General features: G+C 33.5%; 2 protein-coding genes across 2 annotated transcripts; both read right to left on the reverse strand.

Moving 5' to 3' along the window:
- Window positions 1-183: 183 nt before the first annotated feature.
- LOC140438160 (odorant receptor 13a-like) lies at window positions 184-24,512 on the reverse strand. The gene is made up of 6 exons (XM_072527871.1): window positions 24,071-24,512; window positions 17,953-18,196; window positions 6,087-6,186; window positions 5,879-5,983; window positions 954-1,109; window positions 184-289 (listed from the first exon to the last, which is right to left on the reverse strand). Exons 1-6 carry the CDS (start codon window positions 24,510-24,512, stop codon window positions 230-232), a joined length of 1,107 nt encoding a protein of 368 aa, XP_072383972.1. The 3' UTR covers window positions 184-229.
- On the reverse strand, window positions 10,271-13,120 carry LOC140438158 (uncharacterized). The gene is made up of 3 exons (XM_072527870.1): window positions 12,857-13,120; window positions 11,173-11,341; window positions 10,271-11,116 (listed from the first exon to the last, which is right to left on the reverse strand). The coding sequence occupies exons 1-3, from the start codon at window positions 13,020-13,022 to the stop codon at window positions 10,483-10,485; spliced, it is 969 nt and encodes a 322-aa protein (XP_072383971.1). The 5' UTR covers window positions 13,023-13,120; the 3' UTR covers window positions 10,271-10,482.
- Window positions 24,513-26,236: the final 1,724 nt, after the last annotated feature.

Here is a 26,236-nt window from a genome sequence, read left to right on the forward strand (position 1 = left end):
TCGGTGGTGTGGATTACGTAATAAGAAAAATTTGGTATTAAAAATGTATTTAACATCCTTATCGTTAAAAATATATACCCTATAATAAAATTTTACAACTATTGTGAGGAGTGTGAGGTATTTTCTCTTGGTGCTTCTGAATCCATTTTTCTTTTATCGTGGTGCCAAAACAAAGATAAAATCAATATTGATTTTATTCGTTGTGAAAATATTAATACCAGCAATTTTATTATTCACCAAATATAAGGTTATTTAGTACGGTGTAGTAAGAAAAGGACGATTTCACAATCTAAAACAAAATATAACTGTTATACTCCATTCGCTTAGCTCGGGCATATTTTGAGATTCATTGTCGGAAACCTACAACACATTAATTCCTACTTCTCAGTATTAATAGCTCAAGTATCCTACTATTGCAGACTTCTTTCTTTAAAAAAATAAGAATTATTCTAAATAGTGGAAGTGTATACTAAACCCAACAAATTTTGGGTAGTATATATTTAAAAAATATCTTTTAGTTGTTATAATTTAACATAACTATTTACTATATGGTGCAGATAAATAAATATTGATTGTCGGTAATTCGCAAAGTTCTATTTTATTTACTATTTAGTTTGTTTACTATTAATATTGGCTATGAGTACGTGTGCTTGGTTGTATAGTAATTTCCAGCCACTTTTAGTCTGTCAAAAAGTAACTAACTTCGCAAAAAAATAATTACTTAGCTGTAGCTAGACAGTTCGGACTGGGAATAGCGAACCGAGTATAAACTATTAACTGTGTATAAATTGTTATATTACACTATTATCCGAAATAAAAATAAGAGGTACTATTGAAAAGATGGCTTTCTATTTAAGATTTTACTAGTAAACGCCAACTCCGCTTTGGAGTCTGAAATTTGAGAATGATTATATTTACAAAATAAAAAATTGACGATTCCGAGAACAACTTACCGCCATATAGGTCTCCAAAGATAAATCTACAATGTCCATTGCTTTTAATTGAATTGGTTCTTGGGAGTTAAGTAAGAATATCATCAATTCGTTTTTAAAACTTTTGGAAGCTCCAGTCCAAGGACTGGAGTATGCAGCAAATGGAATTTTTTCACTCTAGAAATATAAATTTTCTTTAAAAAAATTGCTTTTTAGCAAATAATATTGGAAACTGTTATGCAGCAATGACAAGTTCTGAGAATCAGTGAGTAACGGCAGATACAAATTACAGACGGGTTGCATTTTTGTTGTTTTTTTACATTGATTACTTTTTGGCTGAAGTATGTTGAACTAGGACTTTTTTCTTTCTTATTTTTGAAGATAAATACTACTCCTAAAATGCACATTAAGATTATACTTTGAGTGAACACACATCAATGATTCTATGAGATATTCCTTAGACAGACTTACATACGCTGTAGGTATTGGTTATAACTCTGCTGTACGAAAACGATTTATAGAAGGTGAAACAAAAAACAGTCAGACTACAAAACAGTTAGCAGTTGCTACAATGATAAAGAAACGAACAATTGGAGAACAATATCTAAGCTGGAATCTTGAATATTATGAAAAAGTATTCTTATTATGAGAGCCATTCTTTATGCAAAATATCTGACAGCTCATACTGCTCAAGCACTCAGCAAGAATAGAGATTAGCTAGAACTTAGATTGGAAATTGAACAGAGAAAAGTAACAATAACTACACAGGGGTTCAAAATTAACCGGACACTCTAATTTTTCCTAAAAACTGACGTTTAAAAAAGTTTAAGATGTTCTTAATTGAATATTTAATAATAAACAAAATTTAAAAGTCAAATTTATTACAACTCAAGAATGTTACAGAGAAAAACCAGTAAACAATTCGAAAAATTTGAAAATCTGCAAAGAAACAAAAAAATTGTTTTTTTAATATAAACTTTTTGTATGGAAAACAATATTTAGTAGAGTGTATTACCTTCACGAACTCTAATTATGGTTCTCATTCGATCAGACATGCTTCAGATTACAGCAGCAAAGTCTGCTGGAGGGATTTGCTCCCATTCGTCACAAACTGCTTGCTCCAAATCATTCATGGTTTCAAACTAACCATGGTTACGTCGTTCCAGAATATCACATGCATGCTCTATTGGATTTCAGTCTGCACTCCTTGGGGTCCATGGTAATAAACGAATCCCAACTTCATCCAAGTAATCCCGTGTTATTCTTGCGATGTGCGGACGAGCATTATCTTGCATCAGACGAAAGTTTTCTCCAACAAAATGGGGCAAATCGCACTACATGATCTTCCAAACATTGCCGCATATATCGTTGAGCGTTTAAATTTTCCTCTTGAATTGTAATTCTGTATGAGCCTCTAGGGAAATGCCTGCCCATATCATTATACCACCTCCACCAAATTGAACTATCGGAGTAAAAGAACATTGCTGTTACCGTTCACCAGCTCTTCTTCATATCTTAGGCAGCCTATCTGATGAGTATCTGTTAAATCCTGATTCATTCAAGTGTAAACGTTGCCTTCGATGATCTGCTGTTAATAGAGGTTCCATGACAGGTATTCTGGACCTTAATTCATATTTATTTAAGCGTCTTCGAACGGTATAAATGGAAACTGTGTTTCTATGGACATCATTTAATCATTAAACAAGTACTGGTGCCTATAATGTACGATCTCGTAACGCTTGTAACCTAAGAAAGCAATCTTCAACTTGACTTGTGATTCTTTGTATACCTTAACCTGGCTTCGTGGTGTATTGTCCTGTTTCCCGATATCTTTGTATTACATCAAACATTGTACTTCGAGAAATTCCTAAAGCATTTGAGATGTAACGAATCCTCTGCCCATCATCCTGTAAAGCAAAAGCTTGTGCTACTTCTTCTGGAGTCATATTTTTTTAATGTATATTTGTACCAACTGGATTGCAGCAGTGCAAGATAGATCTGAATGGAGGTTTTTCGAGGAGGCCTATGTTCAGCAGTGGACGACTATTGGCTGATGATGACTGATGTTTTAAACAGGAAACAATACAAAAACCTACAGCCGAACTTATAATCAGGTACAGTACCACAATAAACTTAAATTAATACTAAGCCACTATTTCACATTAATAACAAAACCTATGTGTAAAAGTGTTGTTGTTCGCACAAAACATCTAAACAGGTTCAAACAAGAAAAAAACGTTATCGCTAATAAGGCTTAAACACAATCCAAACGAATTAAATAAGTTTTAATCTAAACACAGTAAACACCAACAAAAAACAAAAAAATCTGAGAGTTCGGTTAATTTTGCACAAGTGTATTTTGCAAGCAGTTTTTGAACAAGATCCATGTCATATGTATTTAAAAATCCAAAACATATACTTACCTTGAACGGCCAAGAAACTCATTAGATCTTAATCCAATTGAGAATATGTGAGCTATTGTAAACACTAGACCTCGAAAAATAGATTGCACAGCAAAAACAAAAATGATTATAACCCAGGTATGGTTTCTAGATTAACAAGTATAAAAAAACTAAAAAAAAATTGTTTATTCTATGTCAAAAGCCAAAACGGTCACACAAAGTTATAAAGACCACATATTTCCTATTCAAACAACTTAAATTATATTCATTTCAAATTTTTCTTCGTCCATAATTAATAAATGTAATTATACGATGCGGTCCATATGTCATGGAATAAATTCATTTTTAGCGTTATTATGTACTATCTGAAAAAACCTGAAACAGGTCGATTTTTATTCTTAAATTGACAATTTACAGTATGAAAATATTATTCCCTTCCAGCACCCCCTTTGAATTATAAGCACCCCCTCGAAAATTTTAAATAACAAAGGGGGTCGTGTGGCACCTTGTTAGAAAGGGATTTTAGTCCTCTGTTCAGCAATATAAAGTTTTTTGAGTTTGTGCAATTATAACTGAGAAAATTGATTTTTACAATTAAATTAAATGTTCAACTTGACTACCATTATCCACTTCTTGACAATAACCGAGGCGATTTTGGAATTCTCGTACATTTTGTATGACCTCGGGTGTTATTTTGTTAGTTTCTATCGTTATCCTAACTTTTAAATCAGCAATATTGCCGGGTCTATTAAAATATACTTTAGAAATAATCAGGTATTTTCGTATCTGTTCTGCTACACATTAGGGAAAAAACTTTGAATATAATAAAATATTAGTCAAAAAGAAAAATAAACAATTGATATGAATCTAGTAGGCTGCTGTCATTTAGGTATTTAGAGTTACTAAAAAACGTCAGTAAAATATTTGTGCGCGTATTAAATTTAATTATGGCTCATTTGTCCGAGACTCAAAGAATAGACATTTTAATTATGATTGGTTTTGGTAATAAAACAAGAACTCAAAAGGAGGTTTGTGAAATGTTTAATAATTAATACCCTGGTCAACAAGTTTCGCAGTCAAAGTTAGAAAAATTGGAAAAGAAGTTTCGTTATACTGGACATGTAAAAAATATTGAAAAACTAGGTAGAAATGTTAGATTTACTGACGAAAATGTTAGATGTACTTCTAGAGATAGAGGAAAATCTGCATAAGACAACTCTAAAACTTACCGTCGTCAATTATGTAAGTAAATCATCTATTTTGAGAGTTTTGCATAAAGAAAAATACCACCCTTACAAAGTTCAGCTGGTTCAGGAGTTTAATGAAGATGATCCCGATAGAAGGCAAGAATTCTATGAAATGATGATGGACAGAATGAACGCAGATTTGCAGTTCATAAACCAAATTGTTTTTTTCTGATGAAGCGACGTTTCATTTAAACGGAACGGTTAACAAACTCAGAGAAAATCCTCACTTGGTGTGTGAGACTCACGCAATATCCTAAAAAAAATAACATTTGGGCTGGTATCATTAACAATAAAATTATTGGTCCTTATCTTTTTGAGGGCACAGTTAATGGTGAGGTTTATCTAGATTTTTGATTAACTTTTTAGTGCCTACATTACGAAGATTTTTTCCTGATGTTAATCATACAAATGAGATAGATCGATCTATTTACTACCAACAAGACAGAGCTCTTCCGCATTTTGCACGTATAGTTAGAAATATTACGATCGAATGGCCGGCTAGATCCCAGATTTGACTCCTCTCTATTAATGCTTATGAGGTTATTTAAAATCTAAAGTATATTCTAATAGACCAAACAGTATTGCTGATTTAAAAGTTACGATAACGGAAGAAATTAACAAAATAACCCCCGAGGTCGTACAAAATGTGCGAGAATTCTAAAATCGCCTCGGCTATTGTCAAGAAGTGAGTGGTCATTTTAAACATTTAATTTAATTGAAAATTATATTGAAAAATACATTCTAAATATTAAGTGACATTATTATCTTTATTCAACCTAAAGTTTTGTGATCGAGCCATTATCAAAATTTTACATCTTAAAAATCAATTTTCTCAGTTATGATTGCACCAAACTTAAAAAACATTATATTTCTAAATAGAGGACTAAAATCCCTTTCTAACAAGCTGCCACACGCCCCCTTTGTTATTTAAAATTTTTGAAGGGGTGCTTATAATTCAAAGGGGGTGCTGGAAGGGGATAATATTTTCATACTGTAAATTGTCAATTTAAGAATAAAAATCGACCTGTTTCAGGTTTTTTTCAGATAGTTCATAATAACGCCAAAAATGAATTTATTCCATACATATGGACCGCATGGTATATTAAAACTTTACGTTGTTAACGAAAATTAGTTGCCAACGCCGTTGCTACCAAAGATGAATTCACGTGGAAGTACAATAATAACTATGACAGCTTCTTAGTATCACAAGGTCGGGGTTAAAATTTGATTTGCCTATTGTTGTAATGTACTGTAGTAATTAAAACTGAGGATTTTTTTGGAAATTAAGATGTCTTACCTTTATAGTCAGTTGAGTTGAAAACCAACAGGGAATGAGCAGCATTACAAATATAGAGAACTGATAAAACACCAAATGAAATATTTGATATGAAAACTTATCGGTCTGAAAAAGTAAATAGCAAAAATTTAATTTAATAAAAAATAATAAACTATACAATATTATATAATAAACGAAAAAAAATAGATTATATTATGTAGGTACTTACGACTGAAATCATAAATAACGTCATACAAAACGCTAATAAGCACATTATAATGAACGTAAAGTATATGATACTGAATAATTTTTCCAAATTTCCAGCAAACCTAAAAACAAACAAAAAAAGTAATAAAATAACTAAATTGGGATCTTGAAATCAAAATGTTATCATTATCTACTCATACTACTTAGACAAATCTGCTGTCAGAAATATCCAATTCAATAGTTAGTTTCCAATATACCCAATCAAGGAACATTCTACTTGTGAAATAAAACTATTATTATCTTTTTTTATTTATTTATTAAACAAATATCAACCACTAAGGGTTATTAGCGGGGAGACATACACAAACAGTAAGATACATATTGTTAGATAAAAGAAAAATATTTTTTTTTTACAATCTGGTATATAGTTTAGTCATTTTAAGATAATGTAACCTTAGACAAGTTGAAGCTATTGCGACAACCAATCATTGGACAGAACAAGAACAAGCTGTTTCCTTGACTGCTGCTTTACGAGATGATGCTGCTGATATCCTAAGATCAATTCCCAAGGGTCAAGAAAAATGTTACCAAATGTTCACTCGACTAGATAAACGTTACGGAGATGCCCATCTACAACAAGTCTACAAAGTACAAATAAGAAGTAGAATCCAACGAGCAAGTGAGAGTTTGCAAGAATTTGAAGCAAATATTGCTCGTATAGCGCTGTTGGCCTATCCAGAGGCACTAGACAACATTTTGGAAGAAATTGCTGTAGATGCCTTCGTCAATGGGTTAAGAGACATTGAACTACAGAAAGCTTTACGACTAGCAAGACCGAAGGTTTTAGATGAAGCGCTCGCTATTGCCTTAGAACATGAAACAGCTAGTCAAGCTTCACGGAGCTATCGAGTACGAACCTCTGAAGAGAGCGACGAACAAAACGAGAAACGTCTGAAGGAAATCGTACGGAAAGTAGTTCGTGACATGATGCCGAAGAGACGTGAACCCAGATGTTGGAATGGTAACGACGTAGGTCACATTAGCCGTAAATTGCAAGAAAATAATACAACAGTCAGAAAGCTAGAACAAATCGAACACAGGGCTGGAAAAAGTCATTCAAATGCTGATGCCAGGTCAAGACGGCCATACAGTGCAAATTGTAATCATTGTCTTGAATTAGAAGAACGACTTTGCCCCGTGAGACGAACCGCCGTCATTAATGAGCAATGGCAGCCTCAACAGCTACAAGACGCTCAAGCAGATGATCCATGTATAAAAAGAGTATTGGATTGGATGCGTCGAAGTAAGAGACCTTCTTGGCAAGACATTAGTGCATGTAGTCCAGAAGTCAAGTGTTACTGGAGCCAATGGAATTGCCTAGTGCTGAAAGATGATCTTCTGTATAGAACCTTTGAGAACGATGATGGTACAGAAACTAAGCTTCAGTTAATTGTACCTAAAAGTAAAGTGTCAGAAGTATTGCGTCAGTTACATGACGGTGCATCAGGTGGACACTTTGGTATCACGAAGACTCTGTAAAAGGTTCGAGAACGGTTCTATTGGGTGAACTGTAAAGATGATGTAAGAAGATGGTGCCGGAAATGTGAACTGTGTGCAACCAGTAATGGTCCAGCTGGTAAAAAGAGGGCACCCATGAGACAGTACAATGTTGGTAGTCCTATGGAAAGAGTAGCAATCGACATTGCAGGTCCACTTCCAGAGACAAATGATGGAAATAAATATATCCTGGTAGAGTTTGGCTGCAGACCTTCCGAATTAAGAAGTTGCCAAAAGGTAAACCAAAAGTAGTTCACATAAATCGTCTTGCACCATATGCTGGCTCAAATGAAACAGAAGAAGCTTTAATGAATTTATGTCAAATTACGCAGAGAGAAAGAGTGCTAGATTCGGCGTGACCACAGAAGTTCAGCAGGATCTTTTTAGTGTTCCGCATAACGTCTCTCTAGCCCACTGTGTTGCCCAAGATCTTGAGATGACTAAAGGAATCTCATCCGTATTTTATAAGAAATTCGGTCGTTTGGACCAGTTAAAAAACCGGCAACCTAAAGTTGGAAGAGTACTGAGATTAGAAAATGGTTCTCGATCTTTGCTGTATATGGTGACCAGGAAGTCGTATACAGACAGGGCAAGCTACGAGGATATATGGCGTGCTCTAACTAATTTGAAGAAAATTGTGTGCAATTACGACATCAAGAATTTGGCCTTACCCAAGATAGGCCATGCACTAGATAATCTGGACTGGAAGATTGTCAGAAGCATGCTTGAAGTGATCTTCCGAGAAACCGGCGTACGAATTACTGTGTGTTGCATTAACCCGATGAGATCGTATCCTTCAAAGTCAGTAGACTGTTATTTCTTTCTAAAGGGTTCATGCAGAGCTGGAGAGTCCTGTAGATTCCGCCATCCTGTGCCTACATATAGAGTTGCTGATCGGGACGATCAGATTTAAGAGGGGAGCAGTGTAACGAAATAGCCCATCTCCGATACGTCATAATTCTTAGAAGGACGAATCTAGAAAACGTAAGAATCGGCATGTCAATAGCGCCCGTCTTTCGGACCGGAGACAATTAGAGGTGGGACAACGCCAGAATGTTCTCGAAAAGTAACTTTATTATATATATGTAACGTTGTTAGGAGTGAGTTTAGTTGATAAGAGAGTACCGAACTGTAAACTTATAAATAAATATATGTATATAAATTCGAACCGCTCGTTTTATTTAATCTCGCTACAATAACTTAATAAAGACTAAGTTTGACGTTAGTACACTTTTTAAATTGTCACTAAGGGCACACGCGATTCTTTCGTTCTGGTACACTGGATACTCGACAATTATATGTTTCACTGACAACTGAGTGTTGCACTTGGTAGACATCGGAGCAGTTCCTGGTTGAAGATATGCTTGTGGGTAAGGAAAGTATGTCCTATTCGGAGTCGGTTGATGATGACTTGGTCTTTTCTATTACTTGGTAAGATGAGTTTGGTTCCTACTTGACTTAGACATTCCTTGAGTTTGTTGGCAGTGTGATCCCAAGTAGTTTGCCACGCTCTGTACATGTGAGCTTTGATATTTACTTTGTGATCAGTTCAAGGCATTTGATTCATGATAGCAATACTTTGGTCGGTTGTTGCATTGCTTGCCAGAGAGTTCACTTCCTCATTACCACTTTTTCCCGTATGGAAAGGTACCCAGATGAAGGAAATATCTTTTTGTTGAGTCTGTAGATAAGATAACTCTTCTTTGATCTTGAGAAGTATGGCGTGAGTTGTATATAGCTGTTTTATTCTAAGTAATGCACTCATTGAATAGGTGATGATAACAAATTTGCTTTCATTGATAGAACCGCAATTTTTCATGGCCTGGTGAATTGCCGTAAGTTCTCCGGTATATATTCAACAATTTGTTGGGATTCGTATGGTAGCCTTGACGTTTTCGTAGATGTAGGCTGCAGCATGTCCTTCATCATATTTGGAAGCATCAGTGAAGATTTGATGGGTTGTTGGGTATTTGTATATTACATTTTTATAAGCTTGCTGTATAAGGAAAGGATGTGTGGAATGTTTCGAGAGTTCTTTTAGAGACGTGTCTATTTTTGAAGGTTTAATCATCCAAGGAGAAAAATTTACATGAATAAGCATAGTAAGGCTGAACTGTTCTAAATTAAGACCAATACGTTTTATTCGCTCAGGGAATGGTAGTTTTTTTATTGCAATATTTCTGTAAAGTATTGTTGAGTAGGTTACGTTGCTGTTGTTTCCTGAAATTCTGGCAACGTAATTTAGTGATAGGAGTTGCCTTCGTTGGCTTAAGTGTAGTTCATTAGCCAGAGCTTGTAAGCTACTTACTGGACTAGTTCTTGTGGCACCTATATACCATATGAGCAGGTGTAATATCGATATCATTTGCCAAAGAAATGTTACCTTCTGTCGATTCTGACTGTTGAATAGGAATTTCTTCTCCTAGTATAATTCCCTCAACAGTTCTAACTTCTGCATCGGCAAGTAGCTAGCTGACGTTTGCTCATTTGTCGAAATCTCCGCCCTCATCCTCATCCGTCAGAGTAGCCGGATCCGATGGCGCTATATAAATTGCCTCTATAGAGTTATCTATCCCGTCGTATTCCCCAAAAGCTATATCAATAGCTTTGTGAACAGTCAGGCCTCTTTGAAGAACTGCAGCAAGGACTCTGAAATAAAAAAACAACTTAGTAGGTACTATCTTTTATATATTGTCTATAATAAACATTGCTGCCTATTTCGCCTAATGAAAGACTCTCTAACTTTAAGATATGTACCTAAGTGTTTTTGATTTTATTATAATAATTTGTCATTAAAAATAAAAGCTAATACTATAAACTAACAAAAATACTAAAAATTAAAAAAAAATAAAACTAAACATTTAATTTTCTAATTTCACGTTGATGTTTGAACTAACAGACTGAGTTTGCGAATACGAATGAGAAATATCAGTGTGGCATTCTGATCCGCCACTGGAAGAAGGTCTTGAATATATTTCGCGGGTAGTATAATGTGGGCAAGTAGGTTGTGCCATGCTCTCCTGTTGAGATATATTTTCTAGCTCTAACTGGCCCACAATATTCATAATTTGCATTTTGGCTCTAGCTTGCAGCTGTGGTATAAAACTATTTACAGTTGTTGCGATGCTTTGAAAAAATGTCGTGATAGCTGGATTCAGAGGAGGATATTCAAGAGGTAAAGTATTTCTCGAGAGTTCCGTTTTCCCTTCACGACTTTTTTTTAGCTCCATACAGATATTTTCTTCAAAGGTTTGATATTTCCTCTTTGATTTTATTCGTGACGATCCTTTACTCGTTTCTCTGGCGTTTTCATAAACTTCCATGCTGATATTTGTTTCCGCGTCTGTCGGTGATTGGGTAGCTGCCGCTTCTACAGGCGAGTCTTGGATCGTTTCGGCATCCGGTACTTCTTCGTCACTATTCAATACCTTGGCTGTATATGAAGACTCGGGGTTTTCATCTATTAAATTATTATTTTCAAGGCTGCTTGCAGTTCTAAAATAAAAACTACTTAATAAAAAATACAATTAAATTATCTACATCATATTTACTCTGTTTCCGCTATAGCCGTGTTCTCCAAAAACAATAAGTTCTGATTTTTTTTAAAAAAGTCACTGTTCTCCATTGTTTGAGAGCTTGAGCCCAATTCTTTCATTGCCTCGTTTCTTCTCTTTCTATAGTAGTCTCGTATGTGTTTCCATCTTGCCTTACAATCGTTTTCTGAAAAAAAATTAAGTAAACATTATTCATAATATCATATAACAAAATACAACAATATACTAGAGCTAAACTGCATAAAAAATTAAACATTCCAATAAAGTAATCTTTTGATTTAAGTCACGCTGGTGGTAATAACAAAAATTTGTATTAGAATTTTGTAAAGCGTTTTAATTCACGTTTTTTAATCTTGCTTAACGTATGGCTAACTTTATTTTTCCGACCCTATTATTTCAGTTTCATATATGTCTTATTCCACACGCTCGTAAGCTTTTTGCTAAATTCCCCCATCGGGTACCTGAGAGAGGAGAGAATTCACGCGAGAATTCACCTGAAAGTACAGAGGAAAGCTAAATAATGTGATCAACGAAATGAAAAGAATATCAGTTAGTATCCTCTAAGAATGTAAAGAAAATCCTCCAGATTTGCACAGGGAATGTTAAAACTATTAGAAGCAGGTAAGGCTTATAACGCAATCAAGGAGATGAATAGACTATCAATAGACGTAATGAGAATAAGCAAAATGAGATGGACGAACTCTGGGCAATGTGAAATTAGTAAGCATTACATATGTTATTCAGCTAACCCCAACGTAAGTAAAACACGAAAATGGAGTAGGTATAATCTTCAATCAAGAAACTGTCAGACATGAGAAAAACTTTGTACCCATATCAGAAAGAATTAGTACCTACCTAAATACAACTAACATTATCCAGGTATATACCCCTACAGCTGACAAACCAGACGACATAAGCGAAACATGAATTATCCAACGCCTTAAAAAGCCTTCCCAAAAAGGATTTAACTTTGATTTTGACTGATCTTAATACTGGGAGGAAGGGGAAAACAAGCAGCCAAACTTCAACTGCTAATGCTGCGTGATGGGCCAGTACTAATAAGCAAAAAGGGGAAGAAAAATCTTATGGAACTTTTGCCTTTCCTAGATAAACAATTTTGGCTCAAGAGTTGTTAGTGGCTGATGTTTCTGACCTCGATCTCGATTTAGTGGAGGTCAACCTTGATGAAATTTAGATATTTTTTTTCTATTTTTATTTATAATATTTTATTTATATAATATATATTTATAATAAAAATATTTTGATCAAAATTTGGCGGTATAATTTTTAATACAGACAAATAAGTCATGGGGAAATATGTCTAACACACATTCACGCATAAATATTTAAGATATCTTGAGATATGTCAAATTCGCACCTAAAGTACAACCGTGAATATCCGAATAAGTATTTAATATCTTCTAAAACTTAATCTAAGGTAACTAATTATATTTATGTACAATAATAATCTCATGTTATCGTCAAAACCATTACCGTAAACATTGTTTAGAGGCTTCTGAAAATTTTACTGAAATTTACCCAAAAATTTATGAGCCAGAGATATATTTACGTATATATCTCAAAGAACATGATAATTTTACAAACTTTACAATTAATTCTAACGGATTTTTCTCATAAATAAAATATATGCCATTCAAAGTGGTAATTTATTTTTGCTTACCTGATTTATTCAGACTCACACCAACCTGTTTCCATATTTTGTTTCTCAAAACAATGTCCCTATAACTTTTTAATTTGCAGTTATAAAGCGCAGGATGTTGTTTGACTAAGTCAATTAATAGCTCATCTTCGGCAAATGTAAATTTTTGATTCATTTTTTTCATCATTTTGATGTCCGTCGTAATTTACCTGCGACTGAACGTAACCGAGAGCTGAAAACGAACGGTCAATGGAATTTTCCGTTACTGACTGCAGCGTGGCACAATAAAACATAAAACGCCACCATGTAAAATTCTCACTGATTGTGAACCGAAGTCGGCTGGCTGCGTTCGGTTTTCGTCGACGGAGCTTCTTACGAAATCGCGCCTTTTAGCCGTGATGCCATCTCAACCGTTTTTGGGAAGATCTACCAATTCGGCAATAATAATTGATCTGTAGATCTACTCACTTTCTACCGATTTTCAGTCTTCGGAAAATTTTACCCGCAATATAACCAATTTGGTATGTTATCCTTTAACATACCATAACATATTTAACATACATATTTAAGTTTTAAACGTACATTTTAAGAAAAATGAAAAATATTGGTAAAACCAACAATTTCCGGCTATTTTAAACAGAGGAGGAAAAGTAAACAATGATTTTTCAACTTTTAATAAATTGAGATGGGATTTAAATTCAAATCTACATTTCTACCAAATTTTTATTTTTTTACCGAAGTCTAACGAAAATAAACCTTTGGTAGTGGCAACACTGCTTCGGTGAGGTTTAGTAGGGTTCGGTTAGGTAAAATATCTAATAGAATTCATTAGTAGAATATTTAATATATCTCTATCTTTGAAATAAATAAATTGAGTATCATACGCCTTTTCTAGGTCGATGAAGGCTAGATGTACTTCGGTGCCAACCGCTATTCTTTTTTATATTAATTGTTGGAGTATAAAAAAGTTATCAGTGCAAGATCTACCAGGCGTAAATCCACTTTGGTCTTCTCTAATTAGATGTCCTACATCATTTTGTATTTTTCCATTTATTATCTTTCCAAACAATCTCCCGAAAGTAGGTAGGACACTTAATCCTCTGTAGCAGTTCTTTTCGAGGGTCTTTATTAGAGGATCTTTTCGATTACCCTTTTTAAAGATGGACATTTGGTGAGCGGTTTTTCATTCAGATGGTACTTTAATTTGTTGGCAGCATTGATTCATTAGAAAAATTATTCGTTCTATTAAGAGTGGACCTCCTGCTTTAAGTAACTCTACAGCTATATTGCCAGGTCCTGGAGATCGCCCGTTTTTCATTTTAATTAACGCCGTTCAGGATCACTGTTGATATATTCTGGATGCAAGTAGGCAATTTCTGGAACTTTCTTCTAATACCCAGATTATATCACAATCTGTTAATTTATCTAGAGAAAAATTCATTTTTAAAATTAAAGACAAGCCACACAGATCGATTAAAAAAGTAATAATATGAAAACTTTCATTTTTCAAAGCCTCCTGTTTTACCGTTGTTAACTAAAACAAGTGATCTTTTACTTATTATTAATTGCTCGTCACAATCGACAGGTATGCAGGTTTTACTAAACACTTTTTGGCTTAGGATACTGTTGATATAACATTAATCTAAAAACTGTTTCATTTATTACATATTGTTATGATTTATGTTTTGGATTAGTTTATTGAATAATACAAGTTATATTTAAATAATATGCCCCTTACACTCCCGAAACAAAGTAAGTTGACATATAAAGTTATTTAGCACATTCACAGGTTTTTGTAAAATACAATTAAAAAATGATAGTGTTCCAGTAGCTAGACCAGCTAGAAGAGTACCATTTACTATAAAAAATAAGCTAAAAGAGAAATTAGGTAAATTAGAAAGTAGAAATATTATATCCAAAGTAACAGAAGCATGTGAATGGGTTAATAATATAGTTATAGTTGAGAAGCCAGATGGTTCACTGCGTCTGTGTCTAGACCCTCAAGAGCTTAATAAATGTATAGTTAGGGAATATTTTGAAATTCCTAGTTTAGAGGAAATAAGTTCGAAACTGTCAGGAAAAAAATATTTTCCAGTATTAGATTTCAAAGATGGCTTTTATCAAGTTAAATTAGATGAAAAATCTAGTTCCTTAACAACATTTGCAACTCCATTTGGATGTTACAAATTTCTCAGATTACCATTCGGTCTAAATCTGGCCCCAGAATATTTTCAGAAATTAAATTGTAAAAATTTTGGTGACATTGAAAATGTTATTATATATTTTGATGATCTATTAATTGCATCTGATTCCATGGAGGAGCATGACAAGACACTTAAAAAAGTGTTTAATAGAGCTAGGGAAATGGGTGTAAAGTTTAAGAAATCAAAATTTCAGTTTAGACAAATGACAGTGAACTACATGGGACACATTTTTAGTGAAGATGGTATGAAAATAGATAATGATAGATTGAGGGCTATAAATGACCTAAAAAACCCGTCAAACAAGAAAGACCTTCAAAAACTGCTGGGTGTGGTAAATTATGTACGAAAATTTGTCCCGAAATTGGGTGAGATTGCAAGCCCACTGTATCAATTACTGAAAAAGAATGTTATTTTTCAGTGGCTTGGAGTTCACAGTAAAGCACTGGAAGTGATAAAACAGAAACTTGCTAAAAATATATCTCTAAAGAATTTTGATTCTAGTAAAGATATTGTAATTCAAACAGATGCGTCTCAGTTTGGTTTGGGATGTTGTCTAATGCAAGGTGGAAGACCTGTTCCTTATGCTTCTAGAGGTTTAACAGGTACTGAGGAAAATTATGCTGTTATAGAGAAAGAGTTATTAGCCGTAGTGTTTGCATGTCAAAAATTCCACAATTATATTTATGGTCGCTCTGTAAAATTCATAACAGATCACAAACCTAATGTAAGTATCATGAGTAAGCAAATAAGTCAAATTAGTTCTCCTAGGTTGAAGAGGCTAAAACTGAAGCTACTGAAATATGATATACAAATTCAGTATGTACCTGGTAAATATTTACATATTGCTGATTATTTGTCTAGAAATGTAAGTGATGAAAGTGTAGAGAATGATGCTGATATGAATGAAATGGTGCATTCACTAGAAAAGCATTTAAGAATGAGTGATACTGGAAAGATTCAGTTTAAAGCAGAAACAGTAAAAGATAATGTACTGAGTGAAGTCATTGAGTGTTGTCTGAGAGGGTGGAAGAGTACAAAGTATGAAGGAGAGATGAAAGTTTTTCACGAGTTAAGAAATTAGTTGTTTGTTAATGATAATCTTTTATTTTTCAATGATAGAATTGTTGTACCTAAAGTTTTGCGAAAAGAGATGCTTCAAATTGTACATGAAGGTTATTTTGGTATAAATCGTTCAAGAGATCGAGCAAAAGATGTCTTATTTTGGCCAGGGATGAGTGTGGATATTGCGAATGAGATACAGAGTTGCAAAATTTGTGAAAAGTATAGGTATGCAAATAGTAAGCCATTAATATCTCATGATGTCCCGGAATTGCCATTTCAAAAATTGGGTGCTGATATTATGGAACATGGTGGCAAAGCTTATTTGGTTGTTGCTGATTATTTAACGAAGTGGCTAGAAATAATCCCTATAAGAGGTAAACAATCGTCTGATGTTATAAATCCACTCAAGCAGATATTTGCAACACATGGTATACCAGATGTAATTATAGCTGATAATATGCCTTTTGGATCGTATGAATGCAAAAAGTTTGCAGATAAATTTGAGTTTAAATTTCAAACTAGTAACCCCCATTACCCTCGATCGAATGGTTTAGCTGAGAGGTTTGTACAGATATCTAAAAATATTATTAGAAAATCAGATGACATGTGGGTTGCTCTAATGAACTATCGTAATACTCCTGTTACTGATCTCAAGAGGTCACCATCTCAACTTTTATTTGGCAGAAAACTAAAAACTAAATTACCAGTTGTTGAAAAGCAAAATGATAATATCAAAGAAGTTAGGTCAAAATTAGAAGAAAGAAATAATACTTATAAGGAATATTATGATAGACAGACAAGAAATAGGCCCGAATATAAGCAAGGTGAAAATGTGGTATACAAAGATAATAATCAATGAAGTCCGGCTGTTATTGTCAATAAACATGAGTCTCTAAGGTCTTATTTAATTGATAATGGTAAAAATGTCTTACGTAGAAACAGCTATCACCTGCGTAAGTCAAAAATTGATCATGATATTAGGCAGACTCAGAATTTAAGTGATGACAATGATAATACACCTCGTTGTAGTAAATCTCAGAGTTCTAGCAGTTCAGAGTGTGATACTGACACGAGCTTGAAACCATCACGTACTATCATACAGCCTGCCAAGTATTCTGATTATATTTTATATTAGTACAGTTTACTCTGATTGTATTTTGTATTAGCATAGTTTTTTTTGTATGATTAAAGTTTGTTAAAAAAAAATAATAATAAAAAGAAAAATAAAAAAAATATATATAAGTAAAAGGGGGAGATGTAGTAATAGGCCACATGGAAAAGAAGAAGAGGCGTGGCACGATGAAGTTAGACATAGAGGTTAGGAAGTTAGCATAAAAAGATGTAACGTGTATATTGTTAATCTTATACTTTTATTAAATATAATATTTAATAAATACCGAGTATTATTATTACATATTGTTTACCTTATTATGTAAAATAAATCATTATATATTTGTTCCTTCTTCATACATAGCGATATCGAAATAAAAATGATCACAACTCGTTATATACCCTGTATAGTAGTGTCAAACCCTATATAATGAGCACAGGAATTATGAGAGAAATCTAAATATGAGAAAATATACAACGTGTTCTCTTTAAAAAATGGTATTTTTACTTGACCACGTAGTTAACAATCAGCTTGTAGAATTCGGCATATTATCCAAGCCTGAATACTCACCCCTTACAATATATATATATATATATATATATATATATATATATATATATATATATATATATATATATATATATATATATATATGTGTATATATATATATATATATATATATATATATATATATATATATATATATATATATATATAATTATCTAAAAAATGAAATCTACCTTAGTATTCGCCTGTGGTGAAGGACGAATTTCTTAATACTAACATTCTCGACCAGTTCCATATTAATTAACTGATAACACAATTGGTCACATTGTAAGCCAACAAAAAGCGCAAAGCCTGCCATAAAATAATTTGTTACAACATTCACCACAGAGATCATGCCAAGAGCTATCGCTTGGAAGATATACATTTCGATTCCTTTACTACTATTAATTACAGACTCGCAATGTTCTTGGGGTTTACCTGAAACAAATATGAAAACAGGTTTATATAAAATAATGTCTTTAGAGGTGATGTTACATAGCCATTCCCTGTGTTAGCAAGCAGACGATGAATGGACCGACATGGTGAATCTAAAATTGCATTCCACAACGATCAATAAGTTTAGATCATTGATTATAAACCACCCATTCTGTGGTTGGTTTATAATCAATGGTTTAGATGAATCGATATGTTGTGGAATGCAATTTTAGATTTTAGTACGATAGTGTCTGGATAGTTATTTTATCTTTCGGTATGCATCCGAAATAATTTGCGAGAGTATTATAAAATTAATATGGCGGATAAAAAGTGTTGGTTGAACATTACCACAATAGAATAAAAAAAACCAAATGCTTTAAAAAGTTTATCAGTGACATTCAAAAACAGTGAAAGTGAAATTTCTCGTAAACTACAGAATTTACGAACACAATTTCATCAAGAACTGCGAAAGTTTGAACTGAAACCTAGTTGTTCTGGAACTGATGGTATATATAGCAGAAATGGGGAATTTTTCCGTGTATTGATGTTTATTCGAGGTAGTCACACCGAAGCATAAGTAAAAATCAAATACATGTGTTGAGAATACTTTTTATTTATTTGTTTAATTATTATTGTTAAATATGTTGATATTACCATGGTATTTCTCCTTGTGCGGAAACAAAATATTCTTTAAATTCATCAAGTACTTCTTTGGCAGATTCAGTGTAACTATGAACTTGTCCTCTTGGTAAGTCTAATAGATTAGAATTTTTCATTCCAAAATGCCTCCATTCTCTAGGTTGTTCATTAGTATCAAAAGTACAGCGGGCCGCGCGACGTGTCGTTAGAAAATTGTGTAATACACATATTACGAATACTATGATTGTTGTTTTTTCTGGAGATAGTTCCACTGGTTTTCTTAAAACGTTAAAGCTATTGGCTATAATACCGAATGCATTTTCAACAATGCGTCCAGCTCGTGGCAAACGATAATTAAATATGCGATTAGGTGCTGGTTGTCCATGAAACGGATAAGGCTTCAATAAATACGTTTTTAATGCAAAGGCGTCATCAGATTCAACAACATAAGGTACATTTTGGGTACGTCCTGGTAAAGGTTGAGCCGGTGGTAGATTGATTGAGTTGGTTGATGGAGCATGCGATAGGGAGCAATTACTAAATACGCCTTTATCTCAAATTCTTCCATTACAGCCAATATCAACATATATAAACTTATATGTTGCATCAACCAATGCCATTAATACTATGCTATTAAATCCTTTGTAATTGTAATACACGCTGCCGCTATTTGCAGGTGCTTTTATAGCTATCTGTTTTCCATCTAACGCACCTACGTAGAGTGGGAAGTTCCAATACTTTTCAAATAACTTTGAGTGGCTGTCCCATTCTTCATGTTTTTGTGGAACCTGAAAAAAATATAATGAATGATAATTTCAAATAACATACCTATTATTATTATTATATTTCTTTATGTATTTCAGCAAGCAGAAACAGAAAAGTCAGATTCTGAAAATAGAGGTGAATGTAGTCAGTTTGCAAGAGAAACCGATGAAAAAGTAGAATTGGATGACTCTAACCGGGAAAGCAAAAACAAAGAAAGAAAACCATATCTAAACAAACAGAGCATGCTTCTATGTTACAGAAACCAATGAAAATGATCGATAAACCAACTGACGAATTTCAAATTTTTGGTGACTTCGTAGTATGTGAATTAAGAAATCTGCGGTCTCCATCAAACCAAACAAAACTAAAAAGAATTATTCACAGAGGAATTTTAGAAATATTAGAAATTGATGATATTAATACTGCAAGTCCTGTTATACCAGGTTCATCAAAACCTTCATCAACAGCCTAATTTTTTTCCAATTTCAATGTGCTTACCACAAGAAGGTAATTTATTGTATATTTGTATGTTAAACATGTCATACTTACTTTAAGGTATTCATTTTTTAGAACTTCATACAGAGCCTTACAACATTCTGGAATTAGGCGGCCAATCGTACACACAGAAATCCTGAACATCAGAGAGTGGTACGAGTCTCCTGAAATTATTAATAACAATAATTATGTACCTTTCTATAAGTAAAACTTTCAATAAGTATACGTTGGACTGATATTTTATTATTATTTTCACCTACCTGTTGCCAAAAATCTCAGGGTTACACATAAACGTTCTCTTGCTGAAATAGACAGACGCATTTTTATATCAGTTTTTGATATAATTGGGCTAACAAGTTTTAAGATATCATTAATACTCATACGCAGGAAATTAAAAAGTTCTGTAAAATACCCATCTCTCAATTCAGTTAATAACCTTTCACAAAAACCATGTGTAGATCTCCTTAAAATCCAATCTCTCGCCCAAACATTTCTTTTTTTCTTCTCTTTGTTTTTTAATAGAATTATTACACACGCAGCAGCATGTCTAACTTTTACAGCTGACATTTCAACTTCTGATCTTGAACTACTTGTGAAAATTTTCCAAGATTCAGTGTATTTCCGACATTTATTCCGCAAAAACTTTAATAACCTCTATCGACAATAATTGCAAAGGGTAACTTTCCTCAATATTTGCGTTATGTGTACACACTTGCCAAAGTCGCTCTCGCCAACTGTCGCAAGTTACTTGCTAGTGGACAGGTGCCTTAACGCTAGGTTGAACAGCGTGCATGATAGCGCATCTCCCTATCACAGTCCACTGTTAGTTGTAAATGTTTCCGAAAGATCCCCTTGTACCCACACTTTACATTCAACTTTACTCATTGTCATTTAAATTAATTTCACCCATCCTTTTGGTATTCCAAATTCGATCATAGCAGAATATAATTGGGGTCTGTCAACAAAATCGTACGCTACCTTAAAATCTACGAAGATGTAATGGCAGTCTATGTCGTACTCCGTCGTTTTTGACGTGACAACGTCTTAAATTAGGTTGTGGCTCGGAGTCATTCATGAAAAAGTGTAACGCCCGCTCACGTCTGTTACAGTGAGTCACCGAACGAGAGAGAGGCCCGCCGGACCGGCGAATGCCTTGCGTCTCTCTCCCACTCAAACATGATCGGTCCGCTGCGCGCGCAGCACTAGAGAATTAGGCGCGTTGAATCGGTGCGTGCTTCCGTGCTTGTGTCTCTGTCTTTCTCGAGCGTTCTTGGCGTTCAAGACACATTACAGCAGAAACACTTCCTTTCATTTCATATTTCTCCTATCATCGTCCTATCCTCAACAAAATCACTCAAATAGAAATTAGTTAAGTTTAAGTTTACATGTACAATGTTTTAGTAAACAAAATATATTTCTATAGTTAACATTTGTGCAATTCTTATTTTCATTCAATTCCTTGTTCCTATTGTGCAATTTAATAATATTCATATCAATAAATATTCTACCGAGAAAAAGACGTTGTCACGGTAAATCTTCGCCCGTAAAACCGACTTTACAGGCAACCGATTTTTTTCTAATATTTGTCTGATGGATGATATGTGATCAATGGTAGATCTATTTTTCAAAAAGCCACTTTGGTAGGATCCTATTATATTCTCGGTATACTGTGCCAATCGATCAGTATCAGGGCACTGCACAATCTGCAATTGTCAGGGCTCACATATACATAAAAGAATCATTTAAGTTTAAATTGTACAATAAAATTATTATGTTTAAAATTCGGATTTGGTTTGAATATGGCACCTTTGTGTTTATTTCTTCTTAAATAGGTTTCACATTGTACTACCATTGTGATACAAATTAAAAATACTTAACCAAAATTCGCATTGTGAGATTGAGATTAAACAATATTAACAATATAGGTACAGCCTAGAGGGAAAATATGCCGTAATGCTGCTGGTGAGTGTAATTTGCTGCTCCCGGCAAAATTTAGTAACCTATTGACTGGACTATTACACCATATCACCGTCTTTTTATTACCACGGCATATTATTTTTGTGTCTGGTACAACTTTTTTGTGAATTCAGCAATTGAAGATTTGTTATAGCCCTGAAATCTGATATTTTACCGAAGGTCGAAGGAAGTATAGGAGAACCTTACTTCTTAAAATTTAAACAGAGAATATTTATTTTAATATCAATCTGTTATCTGAGGATATAATTTCCAGTTTATCTTTTGAGTCCTTGAGTCCTTAGGTTATACCATGATACTATGATTTTTAGTATCATGGGTATATTATTTATAGTATAATTCATTGATATAAAATGAAAAAAAATATATGCTGATTTTCGGGGATTTTCCGAAATTTCCGGGGGGGGGGGGAATTATGTCATCATTATTAATACTGCGACAGACTATTCCAGCCAATTTAAAGTTTTTACGGTGAATTTCAAATGGACTCAATTTTTCCAAGGTTTCCATATTTCCCGGTCAGTGAAAACTATGTAGTTATTCACATTTCGACGAGCTACCCCAGATTAAAAAAAAAAGAGGCTTCTAGCTGCAATGATGTAAGCCGAGATAATGTACATTTTTCCGATCTCGAAAAAAAAACCAATTACTATTTAAATGGGAATAAACCACAATTAAAGGTTAATGTACGTTTATTGACGTTTCAATTTCCACTTCGGAAATCGTTCTCAAAATACAAACATTCGTAAATTAGAATTGTATTTTGAGAACGATTTCCGAAGTTGAAATTGAAACGTCAATAAACGTACTTTAACCTTTAATTGTGGCTTATTCCCATTTAAATAATAATTACTTTAAAATGCCACAAGAAAATAGCTTTGAACAGTTTCAAACAATATTTGAAACATTTATCCCCTCCACTTTCCTATGTCGATCTTTCGTAAGTACCTTCGTTTCGAAGGGCTGTAAGTTTCGAAAAATTGGATGAATTTTATAGCTATAAGTTTCAATATAAAGTTTAGATTTTCATTCAAAATTTGTGCAAATTTTACTTCTTAATGTTTATAAAAAATGGAGATATGATTTTTTAAAAAATAGTCCCTAACTTCGTTCCTATTGGTCATTTGGTCATTGGAAGGTTTTTTTAAATATGAGTTTTTTTACCAGCTATCCAATGGTTTTACGTACAAGTCTGTAGCTTGAAAAATATAGAAGTTATTACAATTGTTTATAAGTAAAAAACATACCCCTTTTTCAAACGTTTATTTTGTAAATAATTTCGATGAAAACGCATATGCATATGCATTTAACTTCTGAGATAGTTTAAGTCTAAATTAACCTATGAAATTTGCTAAATGTGTCTAGCGTCATTAATAGAGCAAGTTCAATAGATTAAATATTTATACTCAGGGATAAACAAATTAAATAAATTTTAAACTATTTGACCGATCGGGGGGAAATTTCGCACAAATTTAAAAGACGGTAGGTAATTCCTCGATGTTCAAATGTATTAATAACATTTTATTTTGTTAATAAAAAAATTAATAAAATTTATAAATTAGTGCAAAAAAACTGGTTTTTTGCAAATATCTCCGTAAATTATTTATCAATTTTAATTTAAAAAACAGGAAAATAAAGATATGTATTTTTAATATTTAATATATTTAATAATATAATTATATAAATATTTTTTATGTAAAATATAAGGGAAAAAACTTATAGACAAAAAATCAAATTGTGACCATAAATTATGGCTTAAAAAAAACGCAAGGTAAAAATACGAGTACTTTTTCATATATTCGTCATCTAGTAACCCCGACCTATGTCTTAAAAGCTTCAGATATCAGCGAAAAATTTTAGGACCTTTTTTTTAACCAGACTAGCCTTGGGCTAAAACCATTGTGTTATGAAAAGACAGTTAAATTGAATTTTTACGACTACAAATTCGTTAATAATTTGCAGAGATAATTAAAAAAAAAACATTTTTTGCAATTATAAAGTCACCTGTAAGTATTCTGCCAATAACGCATCCAAAAGAGGGCACAATAGATCCCCAATACATCACAACCTTAAAAACGGAATAAACTTTCAGCATTTTTTTGGCCATCGCCACCTGTACTTGGTCAGTAGGTTGAAAAACCTCATCATCCATAGTGGTCAATAACTCAAAAAACTCCTTCCTGTATGCGAAAAAGCAGAACGATCGAATGTTTCCCATGAGGGCTATCGGCAATACGAATCCAGCTGCAACGATCTCTTCTAGCGTTGTAGCGTGGAGCATGTCGTCAAATTTCATGAGATTGTATATAGACAAGTAGATGTTAACAACAACAAAATATAGCCAATACACGTATTCGTACTTAGTTTTATAAAGATAGTCCCATACACCGCAAATTTTGACGAGAAGTAATTCCAATTTAAAATGGGGCAAGAAATTCACTTCCATTATGTATTTTGGTTTATACGTCGCTTTCTAAATATCTCGCAACTTTGGTCTACCACGTCTTAGAAAAATATAAACGATTTATTTGTTTTCTTAAATACAAACATAACATTCTAAAGCTTTCTTTGAGTAATAATAGATTTCAATAACGTTATTGAATAAGACATTATTAGGTATTTATTTTCTTACTAAATTTTTAATTTCCTTGCAGTTATGACATTACTTATTCTTTTGTTGCGAAAATGCACAAGAAAATATCTATTACACAAGGTCAAGTTTATATTACTGACCATTCTACTTATACTTATTAGCTTACACAATATTGTATTCAACATTTTTTTATAACATTTGTCCCTTTTCCCAGCTATTTTCTGAACTATACAATATTCATACACGTTTGGGTTACTAAATTAAGGCACCTATTCATAATTTGTATGTTTGAGTGCTATAATAATTACCAAAAATGGAGGACGAGCGTCATTTTGTAAATTGTTTTTAATGGAATCGTATGGTAATTAATACTTTATTTGTAAACATGAGTCTCACAAACCCGTAACGGCGTAACGTGGACCCGAAGTAGTGGCGGATTAAGGCCTAGGCAACCTAGGCACGTGCCTAGGAACTAGGGACCTTTCTTTAACTTAAAATGCCTAGAGCAAGTGCCACAATCTCTTGTCTTCATCTCTTGTCGCATTGCATTCTTTTTCGGCATGGAGAAATAATCAGGATTGTTTAGTCTTTCGTCATAATCTTTTGGATTTTGTAAGTACACTAATGTACCTGTAATTTCAGAGAGGTGCCGCCGTTCCGCGATTCTGTTGCGTAGTGTTTCCGATAGCTCGGCACTAAGGCTAGAGTCCCGGCTATTTAGTTTGTCTAAGACAAATTTCTTATTCAAAAAGCTTAAACAGCTAGTTTCACCGGTTGAAGAGTGGCGATCAACTCATTGATTATTTACCACTCGCCAGCAGAGAATTTTATCGCAAAATCAATGTCTATCAACGCTTTATCGATGCAAACTTTTAGGCTGTAGAAACATTCCAGCATATTTAGCAAACTGTTCCACCTGGTGCAGCAGTCAAGAAACAAACTTAATTCCTTGCCTTTCTCTTCCTTGACATATTTTTGTAAGAACATGTCGTCTTTGGTAGGTGATTTTTTGAACGTTTTAACAACTTTTCGAATTTTTATGAGTAGATCGCTGTAACGGGGAATCAATTCAACAAGACTCGCCGATGTTGGTTCGATTGTTACTGCCAATCCTTCATTCATATCTGCCTCCATATCTTCATTTTCGTCTTCATATTCATCAGTGTCATCTATTGCTGCTTGTTCTACTTCTCTTTGAGGTTTCTTTTTATACAGCACGTCTACTACAGCCAAATGAATTCCATGTGCATATCACAGTTGTTGATAGCAAGGCATGAGCTTGCCAACTTTCACCATAACGGATGTGCCATCGGTTGTGATACCAATGGTGTCAGATTCAATCATTAAACCAAAAATTTTCAACCGTTCTGCCACTAATTCAATGCAGTGTTCGGCAGTGCACTAGCCGTGAATTCTGATCAAACCTAGATTAAAATATTCTGCATTGTGCAAATTGAGATTTAGGTATGTGTGATTTTTTTTTGAGGTCCACTCGTCGATGCTCAACGAAAAGCTTTGTCCTTTTTGTTTTATAAATTCTTTTATAAGATTTGCTTGGACTTTCTTTGCATACCTGT

This window comes from Diabrotica undecimpunctata, chromosome 4 (genome assembly GCF_040954645.1).
Source record: "Diabrotica undecimpunctata isolate CICGRU chromosome 4, icDiaUnde3, whole genome shotgun sequence".
NCBI lineage: Eukaryota > Metazoa > Arthropoda > Insecta > Coleoptera > Chrysomelidae > Diabrotica > Diabrotica undecimpunctata.